Source organism: Mizuhopecten yessoensis, unplaced genomic scaffold, assembly GCF_002113885.1.
Source record: "Mizuhopecten yessoensis strain PY_sf001 unplaced genomic scaffold, ASM211388v2 scaffold10951, whole genome shotgun sequence".
In the NCBI taxonomy this organism is placed as follows: Eukaryota; Metazoa; Mollusca; class Bivalvia; order Pectinida; family Pectinidae; genus Mizuhopecten; species Mizuhopecten yessoensis.
Genome location: NW_018408803.1, coordinates 318528 through 344411, shown reverse-complemented (window position 1 = coordinate 344411; position 25884 = coordinate 318528). Strand labels below are relative to the sequence as shown.

Here is a 25884-nt window from a genome sequence, read left to right as displayed (position 1 = left end):
TATATATACAAAACTTGCGCATTTGTATCTACAAAACATTACAAAATATCTACAAATATATATATATACAAAAGGACGGAGTAATTACACGTTCAATATCATGTTATGGTGTACTAAACTAGACTTATAAGACATGTTTTTTGTCTTAAATTCTCAGAAGTCACGTTTTCTCCAGTACATCACTGTTATTACTTAGTTCTGTATCACTAAAACTCATTATTCTGTTGACGAGTTTCATGGCACATGACCAATGCTGCTGGTTTACAATCTTGATTCCTTGCAATAAATGTATAGACAGAAAATGTGTTTAAATGGCCATTTTAACCATTCTATTAACCAAAAAAACATAATTAAAAGGCACAAGTTCAAAGTTCAAGTGAAAGTATCATTTTCCCCAATGACTTTGTACCACATTACGTCCTATTAACAGCAATGGTCATTTAAGGACGGGCCAAGTTTTGATGGTGGAGGAAAGCTGGAGTTCCCATAGAAAAACCACCGACCTACGGTCAGTACCTGGTGACTGCCCCACGTAGCCTCGAACCCACAACCCAGTGGTGGAGGGCTAGTGGTAACAGAATTTTATTATAATCACATGACATGATGGGCGATCTGTATTTGACAGTCGATTTGTTACCACAGTAATAAAAACAAGTGATGATAATATGGTTAGTGGTACGACGACAGATTCGCCCACATAACTTTAACAATTTAGAATTTTTTTTAAATCAAAATATTTGCTTCAAACTCGAATCGATGTTTTCAAAGTGTTACAATTTGATTCAATCATTCATTTTGGGATCACCTTCATAGCTGCCATATTCTCCCAACAGTTCAAAAGCCAAGAATACACTCAAATAACAATATAAGCAGGAAAATTTACAGTTAATCTTCTATGAAACTGTATAAAATGCTCAGCTGGAAACAAATGTTACAATCCATAGACACTGGTAGTTGACATGAAAAATGAATGTTGACCGTTTCTTGAAATACTTTTGTCACATCTATTCAATGCCTACTTTAGAATTTTACAACACTTTAAGGCTTTCAAAACTTTCCAACATTTACCATACCACCAAGTTCCAATTAAAGTCCAAATTGATGACACAAATTTTTAAATTTCTAAATGGATTCAGTAAAACTGGTCGTTCATGAAACTCCCTAATATTTTATAAAAGGGATACTGTTCAGTGTTTGTTGGCTCCTTAATGTTCCATTTCTTATAATGCCAAATCAAAACAGTGTCGCTAGGGATTTTTCTAAATTGTTTCAGAAACAATGTCTTTAAATTGTCAGGATCCAGGTGAAACAATTGCCATCAGCTTTTTAAAAAAAATCAAATTAAAAGATTTTTTTTTATCATAATATTAAACTTTTCTCAATTTCAAATTATTTCTGCATTTTTTTTCAGTCTTTTTGTTTTAATTACTCAAAGGTGAATATTCTTAATCACCGAAAAAGCAAAATTTCAGTTTCAAAAAATGTGAAAGATCACAAAATGAAAATTTAACCTCATTGTGACGTTATTAATAAAGCTGTTGACACTTGACACTGTAGTCTTGACCTTTTATAATGAACACCTGCTTCAGTCAGACTTTTGATCTATGCTGCTAATTCTCGACTTTTTGTAGCTTCCTGGAACAGGTCTCTGGTAGCGCTCTCTCGTGCCTGCATCATCCTTATCCGGGCTTTCTTAAAGGCCTCTGAAAATATAAAAAGAACCAAAATATTGAATTTTATAAGTAAGGCCAAAGAAAACAATAGATCTGTTTATGGTCATCTTACCTTTCTCAATATGTGAAGATAAGGAAAAATGAAGTAGCATGATTATCTGATTGCAAAAAGTTAAAGTCAGTGTTCCAGATACAGTTATATGCTTTTGTGGGTTTTACCACCCTTGCATCAGCCAGGGACATATTATGAGGATGGGTGCCTTGGGCGACGCTACCGGAAGAATAGAAAACAAATAAAGAAAGAAGACAGGAAAGATAAGAACCCCCCCCCCCAAAAAAACCCCAGATATGAAATACTTACCAAGAACACTGGCAATATTGGCTTGGACCGCATTTATTCTGAAAAGGAAGGAGGCAAAAATTCTTCAAACTCTTAAAAGCATGACAGTTCACAACTCTATAAATGGCTGATGTACAAAGTTAAAGCTGATTCAAACTTGATCCTTCATTTCAAACAGATCTTTCGGTTCAAACAGCAACTGGTATCGTTATGTCTTTAATAGTGTAAATTGTCAAAGCCACAAAATGCTCGCCTGTTTAAAATGTTATCCTATTTTATCTTCGAAAAGGCGAGCTAAAAATGTAAACACTTCTGGCTTACTTCTACCCTACCCCTGTACTCACAGCTTTGTGATTCATTTGAAATGAACGGGAGAGGAACAAAACTTCTCTTCTTCAATCATTTTTACAAAAATAGATTTATTGACCTTGACCTTTCACCTCCCAACCCTATTATCTTTAGGGTTTCCCATTAACCAATAGGAGGTCGGGTGGCACAGTGGAGAACACACACGCCTTTCACCAATAGGACGTGAATAGGTATGGGGTCACCTGCCCGACCACGTGGGTTTTCTCCGGGTACTCAGGTTTCCTCCCACATTAAGACCCTCTGCGAGCTAACTTCCAGGTCAACATGATTGGTTAATATCAGTTGAAATAACTTGTTTCCTAATCATTGAAAAATACATTAAGTTTACTTTGTTATAACCAATGGGAAAAAGTCGTGCCGTGAAAGTACAATATTTTTGAAGAGACATTCCATTTTGATTCCAGAAGACATCTTAGCACAATGACTTCATCGTGACTTTGACCATTGACCTTTTGACCCCAAAACCCAATAGGGATCAATCTCACTTCATCGGTAGCTGTTTGTTAAATTTCAAGGGTTAATGTGGAAAGATACAATTTGGAGTCTCCTCATAGAAAGTTATTGGATCATTGACCAGTTAACTTTCTATGAGGAGAGGAGATTAAACTGTTCAAATGGAGGTAAACCTGTGAAGAATAAGGTCAATAGGTCAAGGTCATAGAGCACAATCTAGCAAAGAAAAATTTAGACTCCCAAGTTTTATATATATTTCCACATTAATCCATTGTAACCAGGGGTTGTCATTCTTTAAAATACTGTAGCTAAAATTGAACACAATGTAAGTTTTGAAAGCCTGTTTCTTCTGATTGTCAGATGGAATGGGTGATTCCTGAGTTTTGAGTTGATGATTCCAGGGTTTTTCTTGGACCACACGAGGGACCCGGGATATAAAAACGCTTCCGGTCATGATTCAGCGATACCCGTTAGGAAAGAAAAACTATGCTCATCATCTTGACAAAAAAAAAAATATAAGAAAAAAAGGACAAATTATGATCATCAGATTCCTCATTAGAATTATTATAATAGGATAAAAAAAAGCCTTATCTGACACAATTACAACCCCGTCTGCCTACACAATCGGTAACATTTCACAGTAACTTACCCTAAGTTGTCTAGTAGGTTTCCCAATGTCTTTTTGTTGGCTTTCTTCTCCATGAAACCTCTGAAATAAAGATGGAACAATATCATAAATTAAAAAGTTACTGTCTTTTCTAAATTCCAATGAACTTTACTATCTGAAAATTCACTTTATCAAATTCAATGGGTATATCTCCTTTAACCCTTTCACCACTGTAGACCATAATGGACTCATCCAGATCAATGCAGGGTAGAGTTGATTAAAGTGACATAGGGATGAAAGGGTAAACCATTCTATTAACCAAAAAAAACCACCATAATTTTAATGCACAAGTTCAAAGTTCAAGTGAAAGGATGATTTTCCCCAATGACTTTGTACCACATTACGTCCTATTAACAGCTATGGTCATTTAAGGTCGTGCCAGGTTTTGATGGTCGAGGAAAGCCGGAGTCCCCGTAGAAAAGCCACCGACCTACAGCCAGTATCTGGCGACTGCCCAACGTAGGCCTCGAACCCACAACCCAGTGGTGGAGGGCTGGTGGTAGCAGAATGTCAGATGCCCACTTGGCCACCACGGCCCCCGAAAATTTAACTGACAAACAAAGATATGTTGTTATTGATATTATCACCAAGCAAACTACAGTATATATTTTTATTACTGTACATTCAACTTTTGTATATTTTAAGTTAATTTTCTTATCATGTGTTGTGTCATTGAAGTGTGGCCGATTTTAATTGTGCATAGAATTACAGTCGCCTTATAGCTACGAGCTATAGGGGGATTTCCCCTTAGCTCAGTGGAAGAGCGTCTGACTAGGAACCTGGAGATCGAGGGTTCGGAAGCCCAGTATTCCTTTTTCTGTTACAGAAGAATCACATTAGTCTATAGCACAGGATCACAATGATGTTCAATGTTAAACCTTCGTGAGTGAAAGTTCTGATATTTCAATTTGATTAGATTGTCCTGCAAATTTTGAAACATGGAAGCTTGTTTGTTTGTGTTCTGAGATTATCACAGTGTATAAATATCGTGAAAATATGACCAAAATATAATGGTAAGGTAGTATTACATCAAATGTTTTCTAGCATTTTCATCTGGTTAGACAAGATGCATGAAGATATGGGTCATATTAAACAGGTCATAATACTCAAGTGTCAGATACGACAGGATGTCATAATTCTCATGTGTCAGATATGACAGGATGTCAGAAACCTCAGGGGTCAGATAAGACAGAATGGCAGATTACTCAAGGGTAAGATAAGACATAATGGCATACTACTCAGGGGTCAGATAAGACAGACTACCCAGGTATCAGATAAGACAAGATGTCAGGATACCCAGGTATCGGATAAGACAAGATGTCAGAATACCCAGGTATCAGATAAGACAATTACTCTGATTACTCAGGTTTCAATATATTAAATTTGGGTACGTACTGTGACTGTAGGATTACGTTTAGTTTGGCTTTGACTGTTCCCGTGGATTCTGTCCGGAACCCATATTTACTCAAGTGTGACCCCTACAAAAAAACAACAAAATATAAAGGTCACTGCCCAGAAAACGTATTATGAAATATCAGATCACAAATTGAAAAAAAGCAATATATTTGAGCAAAACAAAAGTTTTATGTCACCAATTTATAATTCCCCTTTTATCCAGGTTCACTGTATATTGCAGAATATGGTTTTTATCTCAATAATATTACCATGGTGCTGTAGTCTAAGTTACCTTGAATATAGATGGCGCTACCAGTCAAAGTTACCTTGAATATAGATGGCGCTACCAGTCTAAGTTACCCAGAATGTAGATGGCGCTACCAGTACATGTTACCCAGAATGTAGATGGCGCTACCAGTACATGTTACCTGGAATATAGATGGCGCTACCAGTCTTACTTACCTGGAATGTTGATGGGACGGCTGTGTAAGTGATGTCCTCGAGCTCGGGCGAGCCTCCGATGAAAAACCTGCGTAGTTCTGCTGCTGCTGACCTCCCGATGGGTCGCCAACAACGAGCGTTCTCTTTGTAGGTACCTGTCATATTGACAAAATGATACGTCCATGAACTAAAACATTTCTGACGGACACGGATTCCCCTTATGGCCATGTACAGACAGTTTCAATGTAAGATTATTTTGAATAGAAAAGGGGATTTCTGTCCCCTAAAACATTGACTGGAAAGACGGACAACCAGATTAGTGATGGCTGGATTAACGTGAAGCACGACAGACGACGGACGACAACAGACAAAGACGAATAGGAATAGGTCACTTGAGCTAAAAGCTCAGGTGACCTAAAAATTAAAACAAGCAAATTTGTGGAATATCCCCTGCTTGAAGGACATGTTTTAGATGAAGTGTTATCGTTGAGAGTAACCATATATAGATTTAACTGATTGATATCCTGAGTTTTTCGCGAGTCTGGGAACAAGACAAGGTGCAGTTATTTGTCCTCATTTATTTGATATATAGAAATCCATTACAGGAGAGAAGTTTAGGATGCACAGATGACATGGACCAGCGAATTTAGTCTTAAACATGCTAATATATATGTGCACACCACATTTTGTTGAAATAGAACCATTATTATTGCACTTATTGCATGGAAACCTATAAACCAATCAAAATGTATAGAGAGTAATTAATTATGCGTAAATATGCACAGATGACATTGACAAGCTAACTTAGTCCTAAACATTATAAAATGTATGTGCACACCAAGTTTTGTTGAAATCAGAAAGGTGACAGAAGATGGACAGACCCAGATTAATATCCCCCAATTTTCTTTGAAAAGTGGGGGATACAAAAATATTGGCTATGAACACTTTACGAAAGAACTGCTAATTTGGTTGGTAAAATCCAAATGCACATGCCAATATGATTACCATCATAACCAATATGATTACCATCATAATATACTACTTTATATTACAATGTCAATCATTTCAGAGTTTGAAAGTCAATGTTTAAGTCCCACAGCTATAATGATAGTATTCTGGGCGACTTGCAATGGAGATTTTTTTCCTGGATTAACTCACTCACCCCTGAAATTTCATAATGAACTATTCCAAGCTTTGCATATTGGAAGAGTTCAAATGTGTCTTCAGGGGTGAATGTTAATGGAGACTGAGAAATTTACCTGGGTGTGTGGGAATGTTTATGTAGGTGTACCCTTCCGTACGGAATCTGTTCCACATGTCCAGAGACAAGACCTCTACCATGATGATTGGGAAGTGGGGGAGCGGCTCTGGAAAACAAAAAAATATTATTATAATTTCAGGTTCTTATATATACCGCTTTATCACAACCTAGTTCGTAGGTCGTCTCAAAGCAGTTCACAAATTATTATCCGTGGTTATTGGGGCCTTTGCAACCAGCCAATATCTTTCTCAACTCCCGGGGAGCATACAGCCGGAGCTGTTATTTCGGCGATTCCAGCACTGCACAACCACGTACTCATTTACAGCTGAGTAGACTGGAACAAGCGGAGTAAAGTATCTTGTTCAAAGATGCAAAGCAGTGCCATATTTATCATGTTTTGTTTGAATGTAAGTTTTATGAATGTTGAATACAAGCTGTGAGTGCCAAAATGGTAGAATCGGCTGTATTCTCCCCTTGTAGTTGAAAAAGATATTGGCTGGTTGCAAAGGCCCTATAACCACAGGTAATAATTTGTTTAAGTTAAACAGCTCTTGGTTGTCTAAAAATATGGACCTTATGTGACAAAATATTTCATCTTTACTATCTCAATGATATATATTTGATACCTCTTCAGATATTTAAGAATATAATTCTGGTTTTTTTCCCCAATGAATTTTTTGTTACCTTTATCTTGCTCTCTGATTGATGTGTCTTTATAGAACAGTTCAAAGTTGAATGGGAAACTGAAGTACGCGACGTTGTCCTGGAAATGAATAAAAAATGAGACTAAAATTCATGTCTATAGTAGTTTTCTAAAAACCTGTTACTATAATACAGTATTTCTTAAAAAAATGTTATTTTTGCATTTAAGACAACAAAATATCAAATGATCAGCACAGAAAATTATGAGAAAATATACTTTAAACATTGAGTTTTGAATAGAAGCTATTTTTGCTAAGTAGATTTTTGAGCTATAAATCCACCTTTCTTGCCGCAACTCAACGTTTTTGGAAATACTGTTCTAAGATGAAAATCGAAACTCTAAGAGAATTTTCAAATACTTGGCCTGGACTCATCCCAAATAATCAAACAAAAATGCTTCATTAGAGTGACCTTCAATGACATTGAAGGTCACTGACCACTTACCCGTCGCTCGACCTTCGTCTTACACGTCTGCGTTACCCAGGACAACTGTTGTGATCGGTCAGCCGTCCAATCTGTGAATAAAAATTGTGGATTATTAATTACAGACATCAAAATTTTGCCGATTTTATTTGGCCATTAAATATTGATTTCATAGTTGGAAATTCAATTGTTTTTGAGAATTTTGGTTCATACAATAACCTGTTAAAGCAGAGGTTGATCACTTTGCGGTAGGTTAAATATCTCATACACAGAGAACAGTACGGCCGACTTCACAAGACGGAATTTAATCCCAAGCTGTAACAGTTGACGTGCTGGAAAAGTGATCCAATGACACAAATCAAACTACATGCACTACATGTTTGAGATATTTTCATAAATAAGTCACTAGAGAGATGTACAAGCAGATCACTATATCCGCTCAAACTTCAATGGGACGGGCCTCAATATGGAATGGGCTCCATATGACGTCAAGCCCTGATTGAATGGGAAAAAACTTTGCAATTGGGAACTGAATCCAGCCATTCAATCAGTGTAGCTCTACATAAAATATAATAACAATTTAATGTAAGCTGACCAGATTTTTTATGGATATCTTACGTTTTGGTAGATCAACAAAGAAGTGTAGATACAGGTCATCATACTCGAAGTCTCGGGCACATTCTGTAACGACAAAACAAAAATGATAACACAACTTCTTAAGTGTCCTGAAGTTTCCTAAGCTTCTTAAAGATGATTTTATTTCTTAAAAGGGATCCCTGTCGAAATGCAGACAAAACACTAGAGAATTCAACAGTGTTTTTTTTTATATACAGTTACCTCCCCTTAATTTTGTTCCAGATATAACTGTAGTACGTTAATTGGGCCACAGCACCTTTGTTGACCAGGAAGCAGAGTTGGTAATGTGACAGTATAACAAATTGAGGTCCAGCATTCGAACCCCGATCTAGCTCCGCTGAATTAATACACTCATAACACCAGTTGTTAATTATTTTTTGTTTTATTTCATATCTTTTTTTTTCTTCATGAAAATACTGCAAGGTTTGTTTTTCTTTTTAGAAATGATTTATCAAAGCTGTAGTAATGCCGGAAAAAGAAATTTCAAATAATTAGGTAATGTTTGATTTTGTTTTTTATTTTTTTAATTTAAAATTATTTTACAGCTATTCAACAACGACAGGATTGAGCATTTTTCCTACAATAACGCAAGATTAATCTTATGAAAAACTAAGATGGCAGACTTTGAAAAAACTTAGACCTTTCACCCCTATGTAACTTTAGTAGACTGTACCATACATTGATCTGGATGAATCCATTATGGTCTACAGTGGTAAAAGGGTTAAACACCAATACATAATGTATTTTCTTCATAAAAAAGTGTTTGATGTAACTGACATGATTTTTTTCCATGATATCTATTTCACATAACATAAATTATCTTAATTTGAAATATATGTAAGTTATATATGATTTTTTTTTCTTTTCACCACAAAACTATTTCTTTTCCCATAAAAAACCCAAATAGAGCTGGAGCAAAGCATTACAATGTAACTTATAAATGATATTCTAAATGCTGTTTTATTAAATATTAAATGCATCCTTACCCATTTCTCCATAGACCAGTAACCTTAGAACGCCCATTGGAGGCTGAAACAGAATATAAAATCAGTGCAAATACCACAGGCAGACAGTGCTGGAAGCCATCAAATCTGACAACAAATTGCTGTGAAGAGCAGGACAAGAGGCCATAGTGGGTCAGAGCTACCTATAACCTAGTTCTGCATTCTTCACAAAATTGTTTTAGTAGAAAATTTCTGGATGTTTTGGATTTTAGATTTTAAAGATTTTTTGTCAACATTTTAAAAACATCGAAAGTCAAAAAACTGGTTTGAATTATTTTTTTTCAAATTATTTTTTTATCAATTTCTGATTAATAGAAAATAGAAAATATTTGTTTTGGATTTGAAGCATTTTTGTAAAAATGTCAAAGATCATTACTCACAAGCTCAAAGTCCTCGCCGACACAAGCTTGTAGGAAGTCTGCGTGTCGGCTATATACCTCGCGGTACATCTTCTGTTCCTTGTCTTGTTCCTGTCTGTAATGAACAAAAGGTCACACTGAGGTTCATCACCATGGCAAAGGTCAAGGTCAAGGTTATTTATGGGAATGTCAAGGCCATGTAGTAGGTCATGGTTACAGTGAAGGTCAAAACTATTGTGGAAAACAGTTTTTTTACTCAAGAAAAAAATATGACATTTGTGAAGTGCTTTGGGATGTTAAACTTTCCATCGTTGTTTGACATGGATAGCTATATCCTACACTAATATGACAGTAAGAAATAGACATTACCTGTTCATGGTCTTTGAGCTGTGTTCTATTGTGTATTCAAAAACATCTAAAAAGGACAAACGAAAGTAATATATCACATAACTGAGGTGACAAAAGAGGCAATACATCTCAGCAGATGTTTCCTGTGAACAGAAACCTTCGGGGATATTCTCCAAATCAGGTGGAAAATAATCAATGGATATTCCTATAGAAGAATTCTCATGCTGTTTCTTAACAAGTTCATTGCTATCATCAAAAGTCATCACAATTTTCAAAAGCAGACAGTAGAATGATATAGTAGTTGACATAAGCCTTTTATCATTGCTCAATTAACAAGTGAGATCATTTGATATAACCAGCTAACAGCACACAGTACAGTTATATAGGAATCCAGTATTTATTTCTCCACAGAGATGTAACGAAGGAAATAATATTTTTCGATGCCTTTGCTAAGGATTGATCCTGGGACCTCAGGTTTTCTAGTTTTCCGACCGAGCTAAGAAGAAGGTTCCCTTTTCTTGCATCTTAGACAGAGATAGCCAACGTCATACCCCATGCTAGATTTTTCTATCTCGTCCGATCTGTCTGGTACCTTTTTGCAACATTTTGCGGAATTTCTACACAACATATATTCATCTGCACGTTAACTGCTCGAAATGTTTTGTCATTATATGTATTATTTTGATGTTGTTAGATTCCTGATGTCGTAGATAAAATATGATCTACACTGTAAAATACAAAATGTATGTGGTTTTCTTTGTGAGAATGGACCACATCTTTATGCGGAAGCATCAAATGTAACTTTAATAGCGTAAAGGCCATTTTTATTCTGGGTCCAAGGTGGGAAACTTGTAGTCTTTAGCAAAATTGTATGTTTTTTTTAACTAAAAGATGTGAGAAAAACAAGAGGCCCTGAGGGCCTGTATCGCTCACCTGAATATTTAGGCAGTCATAGAAACGTATTCTCATTTTATACACTCGCTAAATTTGTCATCTCGACCCTTCGGGCAGGTGAGCTTATAATCAATAATCTGTAACTGAGCAGGATTAGTGGTATCTCAGTCTCGGGCTAAGATTCTGTAACATCCCAACCTCTGGTCACACCTCGGTTGGGATTATGTTACAGAATCTTAGCCCTTGACTGGGATATCCCAATCTCGCTCAGTTACATGGTAGATTTTATAAGTCTGGTCAGAGGTATAATCAAACATATCCAAACTTTAGGAGAGCATTATCCCTAAATAACCAAAAATGTTAAAAAAGCGTTTAATAGTTTAATTCTCTCGTGATAAAATTAGACTTACCTCCCTTGATGTTATTCTCCACCACATACGGTTTCTTTCCTTTGTTGAAGTCAGGTTGCAAGGATATCACCCCGTTAGCGTCTATTTGTACTGTACACAACACTGCCTCTTCTTCTTTAGTACCATTGCCCCTAAAACAAAGCCGGTCAAGATCATAGCATCAGTAAAAAGTTCAACGTCATAAAGAATTATCTCAAGGTAAAACAAAACACAGCAAATATGCTAAGCTCAGATATTTCCATTCATCAAATTTTCTAGCCCTCTAATCTGTAAAAACAAATACGCTTGTTGTTAAATTTGACAATGTGCATTTACTGATATTGCAAATATTTATCCTTTAGTTCAAGAGAAAAAGGCAAGATGAAACAAAGGTTAACATTTCCTGTTATTCTGTATAAAATATGAAATATTGCCAGTTTTTAAAAATGTGTACTACTCATCAAATGAAAATCATCTATAATTTTAATTCAGAAAATAAATATAACAGCATTGCTTTTAAAAAAAACTTTTGTCTCATTCTCTTCTCCATAATTTGATAAAATTTGATGGTTATAAAATAAAACCATTCACCACCTTTTACAGATAAAGATGTGAAACAATACAAAAGCAATCCTTCTTAAATTTCATAAAATATTCAACTTTCCCTATTTACACTGCTTCCTAGTTCCTTACATTTAAAAATAATTTCTGTACTTTATATCAACTAAGTTTGTATTATAGGTTCAAAATACCTTTAATTTTTTAAATAATTTTTATTAATCGCTGCACCATCATAGATTTAAATTCCGTTCTCTTCTACTTACTCCTCCCTACGACTGAGGTCGGCCATGATGTAATGAACCTGCATAGGGGCGGCCATGATGTGGTTCCTGTTCCGTAACTCATCTGACGGATCGTAGTCAACGGTGTTTATTTTGGGTACAAAACCAACATCTCTGTAAATAATAATAATAAAAAAGTCAGCCATATGATGCAGTTACCTCCCCTTTATTTGCTGTCAAAGCTTTTTCGAAGAATTATGGAATTACAGTATTATATTGACACTGTACAGTAGCTTTGCCACATTGTTTCAATGTCAATACGGTACATCTGATCTGATTTTGTAAATAGAGAAACTTCACCATTTTTTTTACTCCAATACAATTACGAATAATAAATCCCCCCTCCCCCCGGGCACCATCACAAAATGAAAATAAATTATTCCACAGTTTCCCATACAGGTGTCTAAGAAAGAAGCTAATTCTAATCACACCATAAACCTGATATAATCATTCTGAGTTAAATCACAAAATGATTTGATGATTTTTATAGAAGTGAAACAAATTGACAATACAATAAAACATAAATAGATCATAATCCAATAAACACAAGTTTCTAAATTCAATAACAATCGTCAACAGTTCAAAATACTTTAACTACTGATATTTACAATCAAGTATCAAAATGAAGTGTGTGTTTTTGTCATCAGGGATCACCACAGTCTGTGATTTTCAGATTTGGAATAAGCTAGAGACTCAGCCAGCAAGAAGTGGTGGTTGGTGGGGTGGGGGGGCTAGAATTGGATTCAAGAAAGATCGTTACTCCCGAGAACACTTAAAGTTAGTGCATTTACAAGCATTGATTCGGATGAACACCCACTAAGTATAATTTACAAAATTTCTTAATGGGAACTCTTTTCAAATGGAGATAATGTTATGGTAAGGTAGCATATGTTCCTTTAAATGTAAATTATTCATCAGATGAAGGACACATAGAAGATAGTCAGATGGAGAATATAAGCATTATAACTAATTTTAAATATTTTCTCATGTAAGCTTTGAAAAGATCATAATTCAACACACATAATAATGTATATATATATAATGAAACACCAAACTTTATAGAGGAAATACGGTAAAGAAAAAGTTCAGGTGCAAAAAGTGGTGAAACGGAAAGAGAAAAAAACCCAAACTATTTAAACAATTAAACGAAGTAGAGAAAATACTCATGCAAAAAAACAGTGAAACGGAGCGAGAGAAACAATTCATATAATTAAACAAAGAAATGTTTGGTGCAAAAAAGTGTTGACACAGAAAGATGAACATAGAACTATTCAAACAATTAAAAAAGGAAATCTTATAGAAGTAAAGAACTACTGGTGCAAAAAAAAGGTGAAATGGAAAGTAAGAACTATTCATACAATTAAACAGAGAAATATTTTATAGAAATAGAGAAAAAACTGGTGCAAAAAAACACCCGGTGGAATGGAAAGTAAGAACTTAGAACTATTCATACAATTAAACAGAGAAATATTTTATAGAAATAGAGAAAAAACTGGTGCAAAAAAAACACCCGGTGGAATGGAAAGAAAAAACGTAGAACTGTTCAAACAATTTAACAAGGAAATATTTAGGAAATGTAGAAAAATACTGGTAAACAAGAGGCCCAATGGGCCTGCATCGCTCACCTGGTATTAATCTCAAACTTGTTACCTTAAAAGTGGACTAAAATAAAGCTACATGCAAAATATCAGTACTTATGACTATAAATCATTTAAAAGAACCTGTTAAAAGATTTAAACACATTTGACCCCTGTGACTTAAAGGTGAACGAGGTAATTACATTGAACAATCTTTATAGCCCTGAATCTTAGCATACAACCTGCCAAATATAGCCACCCTAGACCTTTTGTATATTGAGAGTAGGTCATGCAAAAGAATATACACATATGAGCAAATATGACCTGTACTGTTGGTCAAGGTGATTCAAATGAAAAAACCTTAATAGCCCCTCGTCCAAGCATGTAACTGGCCAAATATCAACATTTTTGGCATTTTTGTTATTCAGAAGAATATATTTAAAGGTTTAAAACATATTTGACCCCTATGACCTTGAAATATAAGTCAAGGTTATTCATTTTGAAGACTTTGTAGCCCTTTATCCCAATATGTTACTTGCCACATATCATCATCCTGGGCCTTTTCGTTATTCAGAAGAAGTCACTTATAGGTTTTAAACATTTTTGACCACTGTGACCTTTAATATAGGTTAAGGTCATTCATTTAAACAAAATTGGTAGCCTTTCATCCAAGCATCTTACTGGCAAAGTATCATCAGCCTTGGCCTTTTGATTATTCAGAAGAAGTTGTTTATAGATTTTAACGTATTCAACCCCAGTGACCTTGAATAAAGGTCAAGGTAATTTATTTAAACAAACTTAATAGCCCTTCATTTAAGCATGCTACTGGCCAAATAGCATCATCCTTGGCCTTCTGGTTATTCAGAAGAAGTTGTTTAAAGATTTTAACATATTCCACCCCTGTGACCTTGAAAACGGACGGATGACGTGTGGATGACGGACGCCGCACCACGGCATAAGCTCACTTGGACTTTTTGGCCAGGTGAGCTAAAAAGTGGTGAAACGGAAAGAGAGAACAGAACTGTTCAAACAACTAAGCAGAGAAATCTTATAGAAGTAGGGAAAATACTGGTGCAAAGAAAACCCACGGTGAAATGGAAAGAGAGAACGTAGAACTGTTCAAACAAATAAACAAATAAACGTTTGCAAACTAGAGAAAATACCAGTGCAAAAAAATGTGCAAGAGAAGGAAAGAACATAGGACCATTCAAACCAACAAACATAGACAGAATTTTCGAGATACATGTAGATGTGGCAGAGAACAATCCATCGGTGCTGACGGGATATACACGAGTAAGGAACATTACCTGAATGCGTTGTTTCTTCTGAAAAGGTACAAAGGTCAAAGCTCTTGTCTAGTTACCATGGAAACCATTTACATAATTTTTATTGATAAATTTTAATTCACAAATATTTAAAATTAAATATTTAACATTGCCAACCACAAATATTTTTTACAATGCAAAACCACATTCAAACTCATAAAACAGTTGATTGAGGAACTAAAAAAATGTTATTATTGACATGTGTTGAGAGGTGGTCTTTATACAGAGGTTCAATTAAAGCTAAGTAAGTGTACATGTGAACTAGTATTACTGTCCATTAAAGACAGGTGGTCTTTAAACAGAGGTTCAATTAAAGCTAAGTATGTGTTAATGTGAACTGGTATTACTGTCCATTATAGACAGGTGGTCTTAACACAGAGGTTCAAATAAAGCTAGGTATGTGTTAATGTGAACTGGTATTACAGTCCATTATAGACAGGTGGTCTTTATACAAAGGATCATATAAAATTAATCATGTTTAAATTTCATTTTTTCGGCAGTACAAAGGGTAAACAGAGTTTTTCTTTGGTGTCTATAAAACATTTAATATTCTTGGAGATTATAGTTCATGGTATTGATATTCATTGGGCGGTTGATTTTCTGCATTGTCTTTGGTTACTACAAATAAAGATAAAATATAATCTTTTGCGAATTCTAACAACTTTATACCAGGAATTTTTTGCTGCTGTTTAATTTTTGCCTTTTTCGCTCTTCCCAATGAGAGTGAATTTATTATGACAGCTATATTATAATCAGTATACAACATACAATACATAGTAACTTCACATGAATGGTGAAAGTTTACACAGAGTGTTTAGTTTGGTTTGGTTTATTTGTGTTATACGTCCTATTAACAGCTACAGTCATTTAAGGATGTGCCAGGTTTCGGTGGTGGAGAAAAGTCGGAGTTCCCGGAGAAAAACCAGCAACCTACGGCCAGTAACTGGCGACTGCCCAACGTGAGCCTTGAACCCGCGACCCAGTGGTGGAGGGCTAGTGGTAGCACAATGTCAATTAAGACGCCTAAATCACTTGGCCCCTTTACACTGAGCGAACAAGGAATTCATTGGCAAAGAGCAAATATTTGACTAGGTGAAAGTTTTTCACAGTAAACAGTATACATTAAGTACTAAAAATAATTTAAAAAACATTAATTTCCTTGTACTTTAACTTTCTAAATGCCTCATAAGTAAATTTTCAGTGACAAGATTCGTTTGTGTTTTGAGGGAAAACTCATTGAAAGTTATTATGAGGCATGACAAGTAAATATATGTTGAATACTTTAAAAATGTTTTTTTTTTTATATGGGAATAACATTGCATTGTGACTCTATATATACTGATTGCAGTGAGGAAATTTTTGTGCTGGCCGTGGTTTTTGAAATTTGTTTTTATATAATAAATTTTAATTTATTATCTATGAATTAATATTTGCAAAATATGGAAAAACATTCCACACCATGAAAATTTCCACTTTTCACAGTATGAACTGACTAATATTGTCTGAACTACGTATACATGACATGAGAAGTTTGGTAGACAATAAATACGAACTGTAGTATCAAGAAAAATCCTCTATTTCTCTTATAAAACTACAGTTTGAATAAAGCTTGGGTTAAGTTACGAAAATCTCAATATATGTCAGCGTTACCTGTTTACTTCTTTCTTGCCCCCGCCTACTTTTCGTCGCCGCAGATTGGCCATTTTCTCGGACAGAAGTGATGGCTTTTCATTGGCTGAAGTAGTTAAGTACTTAATCGTCTGAAAAAAATTTGTAATTCCGGGTGTATGTCGATGTAATAATAATGGGTATTCATATAACAAACCACCCGACCTCATATGAATTAATTAGAACAAATGTCACTCTAGGTCCCAATATCTCAGCCTACTGGCCTTCAAGGGTGAAAGTCAACGGTTGTTTCAAATCACGTCAATCTTGCTTATCCCTGTACCTCTGAATAAGCAAGATGGACGTTACTTGAAACAAACATTGACTTTCGCCCTTGAAGAAAGCCAGGAGGCCGAAATATTGGGACTGAAGTTACATTTGTTCTTTATTTTTATCTTCTTTTTTTCCCTTTGGAAATCATCTGTTGTTTATCATTAATTAAGATTTTCAAGGAATTATAATTTTTGTGTGGACAAGTCTTAATATGTTTTCCTATAGCAAGGATTTGCAGACATCTGTGGACACACAGAGAAAAGTAAATCAAAGGTCTGAGCTGGGATTTGTTTAAAAAGTTAAAACTTTTCAAAATACTAGGTTATACTGCACTGTGAAACCTGTCTAATCTGACCCCTGAGTATTTTAACACCCAACACAATTTTGTATCCTATTTAAAAAAAAATACCAAATAAGACTTGTGTATTCTGACATCATGTCTAGATATGACCAATACATTGTTAACCACAATGTGTCAGATTAGACAGGTTAATATGACAAAAACCAGTATGTATCACACAGGGTGTCCAATTAGCCAGGTCAATTTGATCAATATTGTGTCCCACAGGGGGTCAGATTATAAAGGTTAATCTGACCAACATATTTAGTCCAAGATGGTGTCAGATTAGACAATCAAATCTGTCCAGTTTGTTGGGTCACACTGGGATTCAAATCAAACAGGTTAACATGATGTATCCACAGGGTGCCAGATTAAACAGGTTTATTTGAAAAAATATCTCGTGTCTCATAGGGGGTCAGATGAGACAGGTATATCTGAGTAAGTCAGAATTTCAGTAATCATACCTCATCATGTTGACTAAACTTGTCATGGTCTACATATGAAAACAGACGGTTGTTAGGCTTTCCTTTATCCCTGTGAAAATAAACACAGAAGATTCTTTACATGTTTAAATGTACAAATCAATTCAAACAGGTGCATTTAAAAAAGTCAATACAAGGGAGATAACTCTTGATACGTTGCTATAGATTTTTCATTACACAGTCGTCTGATATCATTGTTACGAAAATGACACAGAAAATGTTCAGACAATGATGTAATAAATGTAAGTTTAAAACTTGACGTAACTATAGTCGATAAAATAATGCATTTCATTTAAATCCGTCTACCGTGGTATCAGTGATGTGAAATGGTGCAAACTGGTTCAAGAACATCAATGTGATATTTCAGGGCTCAGAGGTTAAATACACATCAACATAAGGGTAAATAGTAATATTTACATGGGGAGGAATATGTAGAGGTCAAAGGTTTTTTACAGTGTTTCAAAGCGTTTATAGAATTCAAGATCATAATGAATAAAATCTTATATAAAACTGAAAAATCAAATAAAATGAAATAAATTAATGTCAGAATTAGGTGCAATAGATATTAAGCATCAGTCGGTCCGATAAAGAAAAAATCAATTTTTTTGAGGTTTTGATTCTTATAATTACTTCAATACCTAATAACCATGATTATAACTTCATAATATCCACTTTATTTATAAAAACATACACAGAAAAAAACACCTTAATGCTTCAATTTTTTCTCAACTATTCCCAAAATGACCTGGAAACCCCCTGGGGTAAAAGGTCAAGATATTTACAGAATTTCAGTGACATCTCTGTGGTACTTCTTTTCCATCACCCCTTCACAGTTGGCTTCATTACTGTACAGATCAACTTCCCTCTGAAAGTAAACAAAATATTTTTTATTTTATTGTTGACAATTTGCAAGCTAATGGAATTTTCTTCTAAAAAATATAAAATCAACGAAAGTACTACTAGGCAGACTCACTGAAGCTGCTTAAAATGCTGAAATAATGTGTCAAGATTGACAGTTTCCAAAATCAATTTATTAACTGAGTTTAAAGCAACCTTTTAGAACACAATACTATTATTGAATTCTCCAAAACAACTGTTACCACTTGTTAAAACAGGTTATAAATAATTTTGTTAATCTAATTACGATAATGAACCCACAACAAAATAATGGCATGAGATTTAAAGGTTTTGAAAATTCATATTTTACAATCTAACTTTCATCTTGACTGTTTCAATACGTTAACCACACATTTAACCAGATTGCAAAAATGTTTTTTTTTATTAAATTAACTGTCATGGAAATGTTCACCCTCCAGACTTTGGGCTGCAATTTGTGTGTCTCTAATATAGGGGGGATTATCTTGTAAACCAGCAACACTGTATGCTGACACTACCTTAATGTCTGCAGAGAATTAAGACACAGCTGTTCGCGTGGTTGGGCATCCTCGATACTCCAGGGGTTACGTTCACTTTCGCTCTTTGCGCAACTGGAATATGTCATAGCAAAATTGAAGGCACGTGGCTAGCTATTTGATTGGTGTTAGGGAAAAACCCTGACCAATCGCTAGGCTGATACCTGTCTTTTAAAGATTACAGAGGAGCGACACCTAACTTCAAAGCCAGTTCATTTTGCCGTTACGCGACAGACAGATTCTTTTGATGTACATCAAAGGACCAAACTAGTCTTCTCGTCTCATCCACAAGGTGGCGCACACTGAGCCTTCAATTTTGCTTTGACATATTCCAGGGGTGCAGAGAGTGAATTTGAGTGTAACCCCTGGATATCGAGGATGGTGATTGGGTGGTACAATGGATAGTGCACTCGCCTTTCACCAAGACAGCCGGGGTTCGTTTCCCCAATCAGATGTGAAAAGGTATGTCTGCCCGACCACGTGGGTTTTCTCCAGGTGCTCTGGTTTCCTACCACATTAAAACACTCCTGGCCAAGAGAGCGATCATTAATGTAGATTAACATAACTTATTCACCATTCTTTTAAAATAAATAAATTCATTTTATTTTTAAAACACAGGCTCACTGATACTGGGATTCACACCCAGTAAAATCTAGTTCAGCACTTTAATTATGTCAATCAATACTCTACCCAATAGTAAATAAAATCAATAATTACCAAACAGAAAATTTTCTCCTGCCAATGAAAAACTTTCTCTTCTTCATCTTTCTGAACTTCATCAGACATGTTTTGCATTTCCACATTTTGATCTTCTTTTTCATCTGCCTGTTGAGGTACAATGCTAGACGAAGTCACTCTTTCCAACTTGACACTGAAAAATAGTAAGTTTGAAAAGTAAGCTGTATAATCTAGTTTGATTCAAATATTTTTCTCTGCAAAACACGGCAAAACGTTAATTGTCAAGTAACACCACCCTGTTGCTGACCCAGAGCAACCTCCATAAATGATTTAACTGCTTTGAGTTAGCATTCATGGACAATATAAATGCCAACTTGAAAGAGTAAATGACATTAATGGTGCCAACCAAAAACAGCTAAATACTTATAATTTATTAATTACCACTAAAAATATATTACTAATCTCAAAGAAATTTAATCTATATATCAAACTTCAGCATTTTGATATTTGATAATAACTTATGAATGATATTTTTAAAATAAACATTGACAGGGACTGATATTTTCACAACAAACATTGACAATGAATAAAGATGGCCATGACAAGATTAAAGTTGTGTTGGGTTAAACGGCTTCAATACAAATTACCTTTACTAAGTTTCAGCACCAACTGATGAAGCCGGTGAGGTGTTGAAATTTGCTAACGTAATTTTGATTCAAGCTGGTAAACCTGTACGTCATTGTTGAAATTTGCTAACATAATTTTGATTAAAGCTGGTAAAGCCTGTACGACGTTGTTGAAATTTGCTAACGTAATTTTGATTAAAGCTGGTAAAACCTGTATGACGTTGTTGAAATTTGCTAATGAAATTTTGATTAAAGCTGGTAAACCCTGTACGACGTTGTTGAAATTGGCTAACATATTTTTTATTCAAGCTAGTAAAGCCTGTACGATGTTGTTGAAATTTGCTAACGTAATTTTGATTAAAGCTGGTAAACCCTGTACAACGTTGTTGAAATTTGCTAATGTAATTTTGATTAAAGCTGGTAAACCCTGTATGACGTTGTTGAAATTTGCTGATGAAATTTTGATTAAAGCTGGTAAACCCTGTACGACGTTGTTGAAATTGGCTAACATATTTTTTATTCAAGCTAGTAAAGACTGTACGATGTTGTTGAAATTTGCTAACGTAATTTTGATTAAAGCTGGTAAACCCTGTATGATGGTTGAAATTTTGCTAATGTAATTATGATTAAAGCTGGTAAACCCTGTACAATTGTTGAAATTTGCTAACATAATTTTGATTAAAGCTGGTAATTAACCCTGTACGACGTTGTTGAAATTTGCTAATGTAATTTTGATTAAAGCTGGTAAACCCTGTATGATGTTGTTGAAATTTTGCTAATGTAATTATGATTAAAGCTGGTAAACCCTGTACAATTGTTGAAATTTGCTAAAAAAAATTTGATTAAAGCTGGTAAACCCTGTATGATGTTGTTGAAATTTGCTAATGTAATTATGATTAAAGCTGGTAAACCCTGTACGACGTTGTTCAAATTTGCTAACGTAATTTTGATTCAAGCTGGTAAAGCCTGTACGAGGTTGTTGAAATTTGCTAACATATTTTTGATTCAAGCTAGTAAAGCCTGTACGACGTTGTTGAAATTTGCTAACGTAATTTTGATTAAAGCTGGTAAACCATGTACAATTGTTGAAATTTGCTAATGAAATTTTGACTAAAGCTGGTAAACCCTGTATGACGTTGTTGAAATTTGCTAATGAAATCTTGATTAAAGCTGGTAAACCCTGTACAATTGTTGAAATTTGCTAAAAAAAATTTGATTAAAGCTGGTAAACCCTGTACAATTGTTGAAATTTGCTAAAAAAAATTTGATTAAAGCTGGTAAACCCTGTACAATTGTTGAAATTTGCTAAAAAAAATTTGATTAAAGCTGGTAAACCCTGTATGATGTTGTTGAAATTTGCTAATGTAATTATGATTAAAGCTGGTAAACCCTGTACGACGTTGTTCAAATTTGCTAACGTAATTTTGATTCAAGCTGGTAAAGCCTGTACGAGGTTGTTGAAATTGGCTAACATATTTTTGATTCAAGCTAGTAAAGCCTGTACGATGTTGTTGAAATTTGCTAACGTAATTTTGATTAAAGCTGGTAAACCCTGTATGACGTTGTTGAAATTTGCTAATGTAATTTTGATTAAAGCTGGTAAACCCTGTACGACGTTGTTGAAATTTGCTAATGAAATTTTGATTAAAGCTGGTAAACCCTGTATGATGTTGTTGAAATTTTGCTAATGTAATTATGATTAAAGCTGGTAAACCCTGTACAATTGTTGAAATTTGCTAACATAATTTTGGTTAAAGCTTTTAAACCCTGTACGACGTTGTTGAAATTTGCTAATGTAATTTTGATTAAAGCTGGTAAACCCTGTACGACGTTGTTGAAATTGGCTAACATATTTTTGATTCAAGCCAGTAAAGCCTGTACGACGTTGTTGAAATTTGCTAATGTAATTTTGATTAAAGCTGGTAAACCCTGTACGACGTTGTTGAAATTGGCTAACATATTTTTGATTCAAGCCAGTAAAGCCTGTACGACGTTGTTGAAATTTGCTAATGTAATTTTGATTAAAGCTGGTAAACCCTGTACGACGTTGTTGAAATTTGCTAATGTAATTTTGATTAAAGCTGGTAAACCCTGTACAATTGTTGAAATTGGCTAACATAATTTTGGTTAAAGCTTTTAAACCCTGTACGACGTTGTTGAAATTTGCTAATGTAATTTTGATTAAAGCTGGTAAACCCTGTACAATTGTTGAAATTTGCTAACATAATTTTGATCAAAGCTGGTAAACCCTGTACGACTTTGTTGAAATTTGCTAAGTAATTATGATTAAAGCTGGTAAACCCTGTACGACGTTGTCATGGTCATCTTTATCTATTTATAACTCTACTACTACGGACGGACTCGTGCATTCCTTGTAGAATCCATCTGGTAACACAGAACTCCGCTGAACTCTTTGCACGGATGTTAGATCCCCCTTTCTCATATTGACAATGAATGTCGTTTACTAAAGAACATTAAAGCGACTCATATATTAAAAAGGTTAGCGTGAAGCAGTACATAATCAGGGCTCACGCTGTCGGTGGCCAAAGTAGCCATTGGCTACTTTTATTTTTTATTGGCTACTAAAAATTTGATGTGGCTACTAAATTAACTACTAAGTTTTTAAAAATAGGGAAACTCTGTATCTTTGTCCCAGAAAATGATCCGTCTACATAAGCTCACGTGTGTATTGTGGCTGACACTGATTGCGTAAACATAATCAGGGCCGTCACAGATCAGCGCGCGCTGTACGACGGCGAGTTAATTAATGCTTTTGTCTAAGTTGTAAAGTCAATTATCAAGCTTCAGATGGCAAAAGGTGTAATAATTCTTGTACAATAATGAACAGTGGGGTCAAGTTAATTGGATGACCTATTGACGTTGAGAAAACAGTCTGATAAGCGAGTCACACATAGGTGGTCTCGCACACGTACATTTGAATTTGTATTATTAATACGCCCATCATACGTTGACCAGCTGTTTGCATCATTGAAACATTTATTATTTGTGAGTAATTGATGTTAAAGGGAAAATAATTCAACTTGATCAATGAGTGCAATGGAATCCATGTATTATTTGTATTAATGTAATCAAGGGGAATCACTCTATCAATTATGGTCAGATAATCGTGATTACACTCACTCCATTCTCGAGACATTGAGCGGACACCGATTTAGCAATAGAATAAAGGGGCATAATTCTGTAACTTTCTTTCAGATAATGGTAGTTATCAAAAGCATTCGAGCTATCATGATAATTAACCTGATGACATGCTACTGTAGGTTAATCAGGCAAACAATGGTCATTGGACAGACAGGCTGAGGCTGATTAACACTGATAGAGCTGCTCTGTGTCTATATCAGGGTCTGATGATCTGCCGGTTTAACAGAGAATGCAACACCAGTTTCACCTCTACCCTGTACTTATGATAGTGTAATATCAATTTACCATTGGTGAATGATATTACAACAAATTTAATGTTATGTCACCTTGGTAAAATTGTAATAGGAAGAATAGTGATAAGATAGTGCCATCGCTAGGGCACGAACATGTGACCATTGGCTGTCCAGCCCAGTGCTCTACCGCTGAGCTAAAAGGAAACTCCCTACAGCTGAAGCATGTAAGGCAACCCAATCAAATTCAATGCACATTTTTTACACTATTCCACACCTTTTTTTTCTAACACCAACCCAGAGTCTTTGACTCCTTGCCAAGGGTTCTCCTACCTTGAATGGAGAGGGTCAACAGCACCAGTTTGCAGTTAACAAGAATAGTGATAATGATAGTGCCATCGCTGGGGCTCGAACCCACAACCCTTGGCTCTCCAGCCCTGAGCTAAAGGGAATTTCCCTACAGCTGACGCTTGTAAGGCAACCTAATCATTGCACATCTTTTACCAAATACTAGCTGCCTCCTACAGACTCAGCTGGGTAGAATTTCTCTTTAGCTCTTTGGGTAAATGCAAGACTGGTAAACCAGTCATTGGCATTGATATCTGTTACATTACCATTGGCTCCCACAAAGGTAACCGGGAAATATTGACAGAAACACTCAGCGATACTTGCACAAGAATTACTAAATATATATATGACACCTGGAAAACTTGAGACAAATTAAGTTCTTTCCTAGAGGAAATTTCTCTTTAGCTTATTCACTACACTGCATAGATTATTTTGAAGGAATTTAGGGTAAAGAGAAAGGTGAACTGCCCTCAAAAATAGGCAGGGCAGACACTGGAAAAACTACGATTTATTTAACACATACACTCTCATCAGTTGGTGAAAGAGAAACACCGAAAAGGCAACGGGACTTTGAAAATAAAGATACAAAAGAAGAAGAATCAGCAGTTTTTTGTCTGTTCCGAAAAATAGCTGCACGTCTACTGTATCAAAAATGGTAGCCAATGTAAACAATGGTTGAACATCACCGATATAAACCAGAATAGAAGCATCTCTTACATTTTTTTATACCAATTAGTGATGGAGTAATGAAGAATTCTCTAAAGTGCTGATTACCTGATATTGAGATTTTTAACGGGGTCATTAGAGCGATAATACGCTGCACCGAGATCAGGCTCATACAGGTCCGCCATAGCCGCTCTAAATCTGACTCAATCAAAAGCTTTGTTGTTCTTGCGTAGCTGTCAAGCCCTTTGCTGACATCTTTAAAAAAACGTTTCAACCACCAAGATTAAATGTTTTCAACAGTTACAAGAAAGCTTGAAATCTGACAGGTGTCTGCTCCGGTAGACAATCTGATAGGCACTACCTACCTAACAGTCTGTTGGATTTGTCATGGGATTTTAAATTCGACAGTATGATGTAAGTTGCAGCAACTTCGAATGGTACGTATTCCTTCACATATTCGATGAATTATATACAGTTTATTGATTTAATGATTCATGCATGACATTGTTGTTTATATCGCCTGAGGCGTTCGAATTCGTACCCTACATGTGTTTACATGTACAGATGTATACATTACGTTATACAGTTATTTGAAAACCATGACAATATATGTAGTTGTTTATCATGCATTAATATTTAATGACAATTGGCTGAAGACTACTCACGATGGTGTTTTAAAAAGGTCAGCGAAATAAACAAGTTGTAGGTAACAGTGTTTATTTAGAACCCCCCCCCCCAAGGGTTGTCCTCATTGACACTTTCAAATAGCCCTCTATAGTCACCCGAAATATATACTCCCTAGCAATTCATATTCAGAGATCCCAATTTAACATCGAAATTCAGATATATAGATCTTGACTTTAGTTATTAAAATGGTACATAGCAATGTTGATTAAAGGGA

The 25884-nt window shown here is 35.1% G+C and overlaps 2 protein-coding genes across 3 annotated transcripts in view; one reads left to right on the top strand and one right to left on the bottom strand.

The window, feature by feature from the left end:
* Positions 1-15: 15 nt before the first annotated feature.
* LOC110464013 (Meckel syndrome type 1 protein-like) lies at positions 16-25177 on the bottom strand. Of its 2 annotated transcripts, XM_021519019.1 has the most exons (20): positions 25092-25177; positions 19991-20144; positions 18644-18726; positions 17844-17913; positions 16749-16858; positions 15081-15098; positions 12179-12310; positions 11376-11506; positions 10093-10138; positions 9745-9838; positions 9347-9389; positions 8343-8405; positions 7746-7816; positions 7284-7362; positions 6598-6705; positions 5360-5493; positions 4898-4980; positions 3485-3544; positions 2035-2072; positions 16-1703 (listed from the first exon to the last, which is right to left on the bottom strand). In XM_021519019.1, the coding sequence occupies exons 1-20, from the start codon at positions 25166-25168 to the stop codon at positions 1603-1605; spliced, it is 1695 nt and encodes a 564-aa protein (XP_021374694.1). In that variant the 5' UTR covers positions 25169-25177; the 3' UTR covers positions 16-1602. The 2 variants fall into 2 exon arrangements, with proteins under 2 accessions (XP_021374694.1, XP_021374695.1); XM_021519020.1 differs by lacking the exon at positions 15081-15098.
* Positions 25178-25300: 123 nt separating this feature from the next.
* Positions 25301-25884, top strand: part of LOC110464021 (E3 ubiquitin-protein ligase RGLG4-like) — a 50086-nt gene continuing 49502 nt past the window's right edge. Inside the window, exon 1 of the mRNA XM_021519029.1 lies at positions 25301-25420. The gene's annotated coding sequence lies outside the window, so the exon portion shown is untranslated. The remainder of the gene's footprint in view (positions 25421-25884) is intronic.

Excerpts from the sequence above, each read along its gene's own strand:
- LOC110464013 (XM_021519019.1), bottom strand. The coding sequence starts at position 25,168 with ATGGCGGACCTGTATGAGCCTGATCTCGGTGCAGCGTATTATCGCTCT. Across the intron at positions 18,727-19,990 it reads AGGAGAAAATTTTCTGTTTG|AGGGAAGTTGATCTGTACAG; the intron begins GTAATTATTGAT and ends GTTTACTTTCAG. Across the intron at positions 9,839-10,092 it reads AGCTCAAAGACCATGAACAG|ACAGGAACAAGACAAGGAAC; the intron begins GTAATGTCTATT and ends TGTTCATTACAG.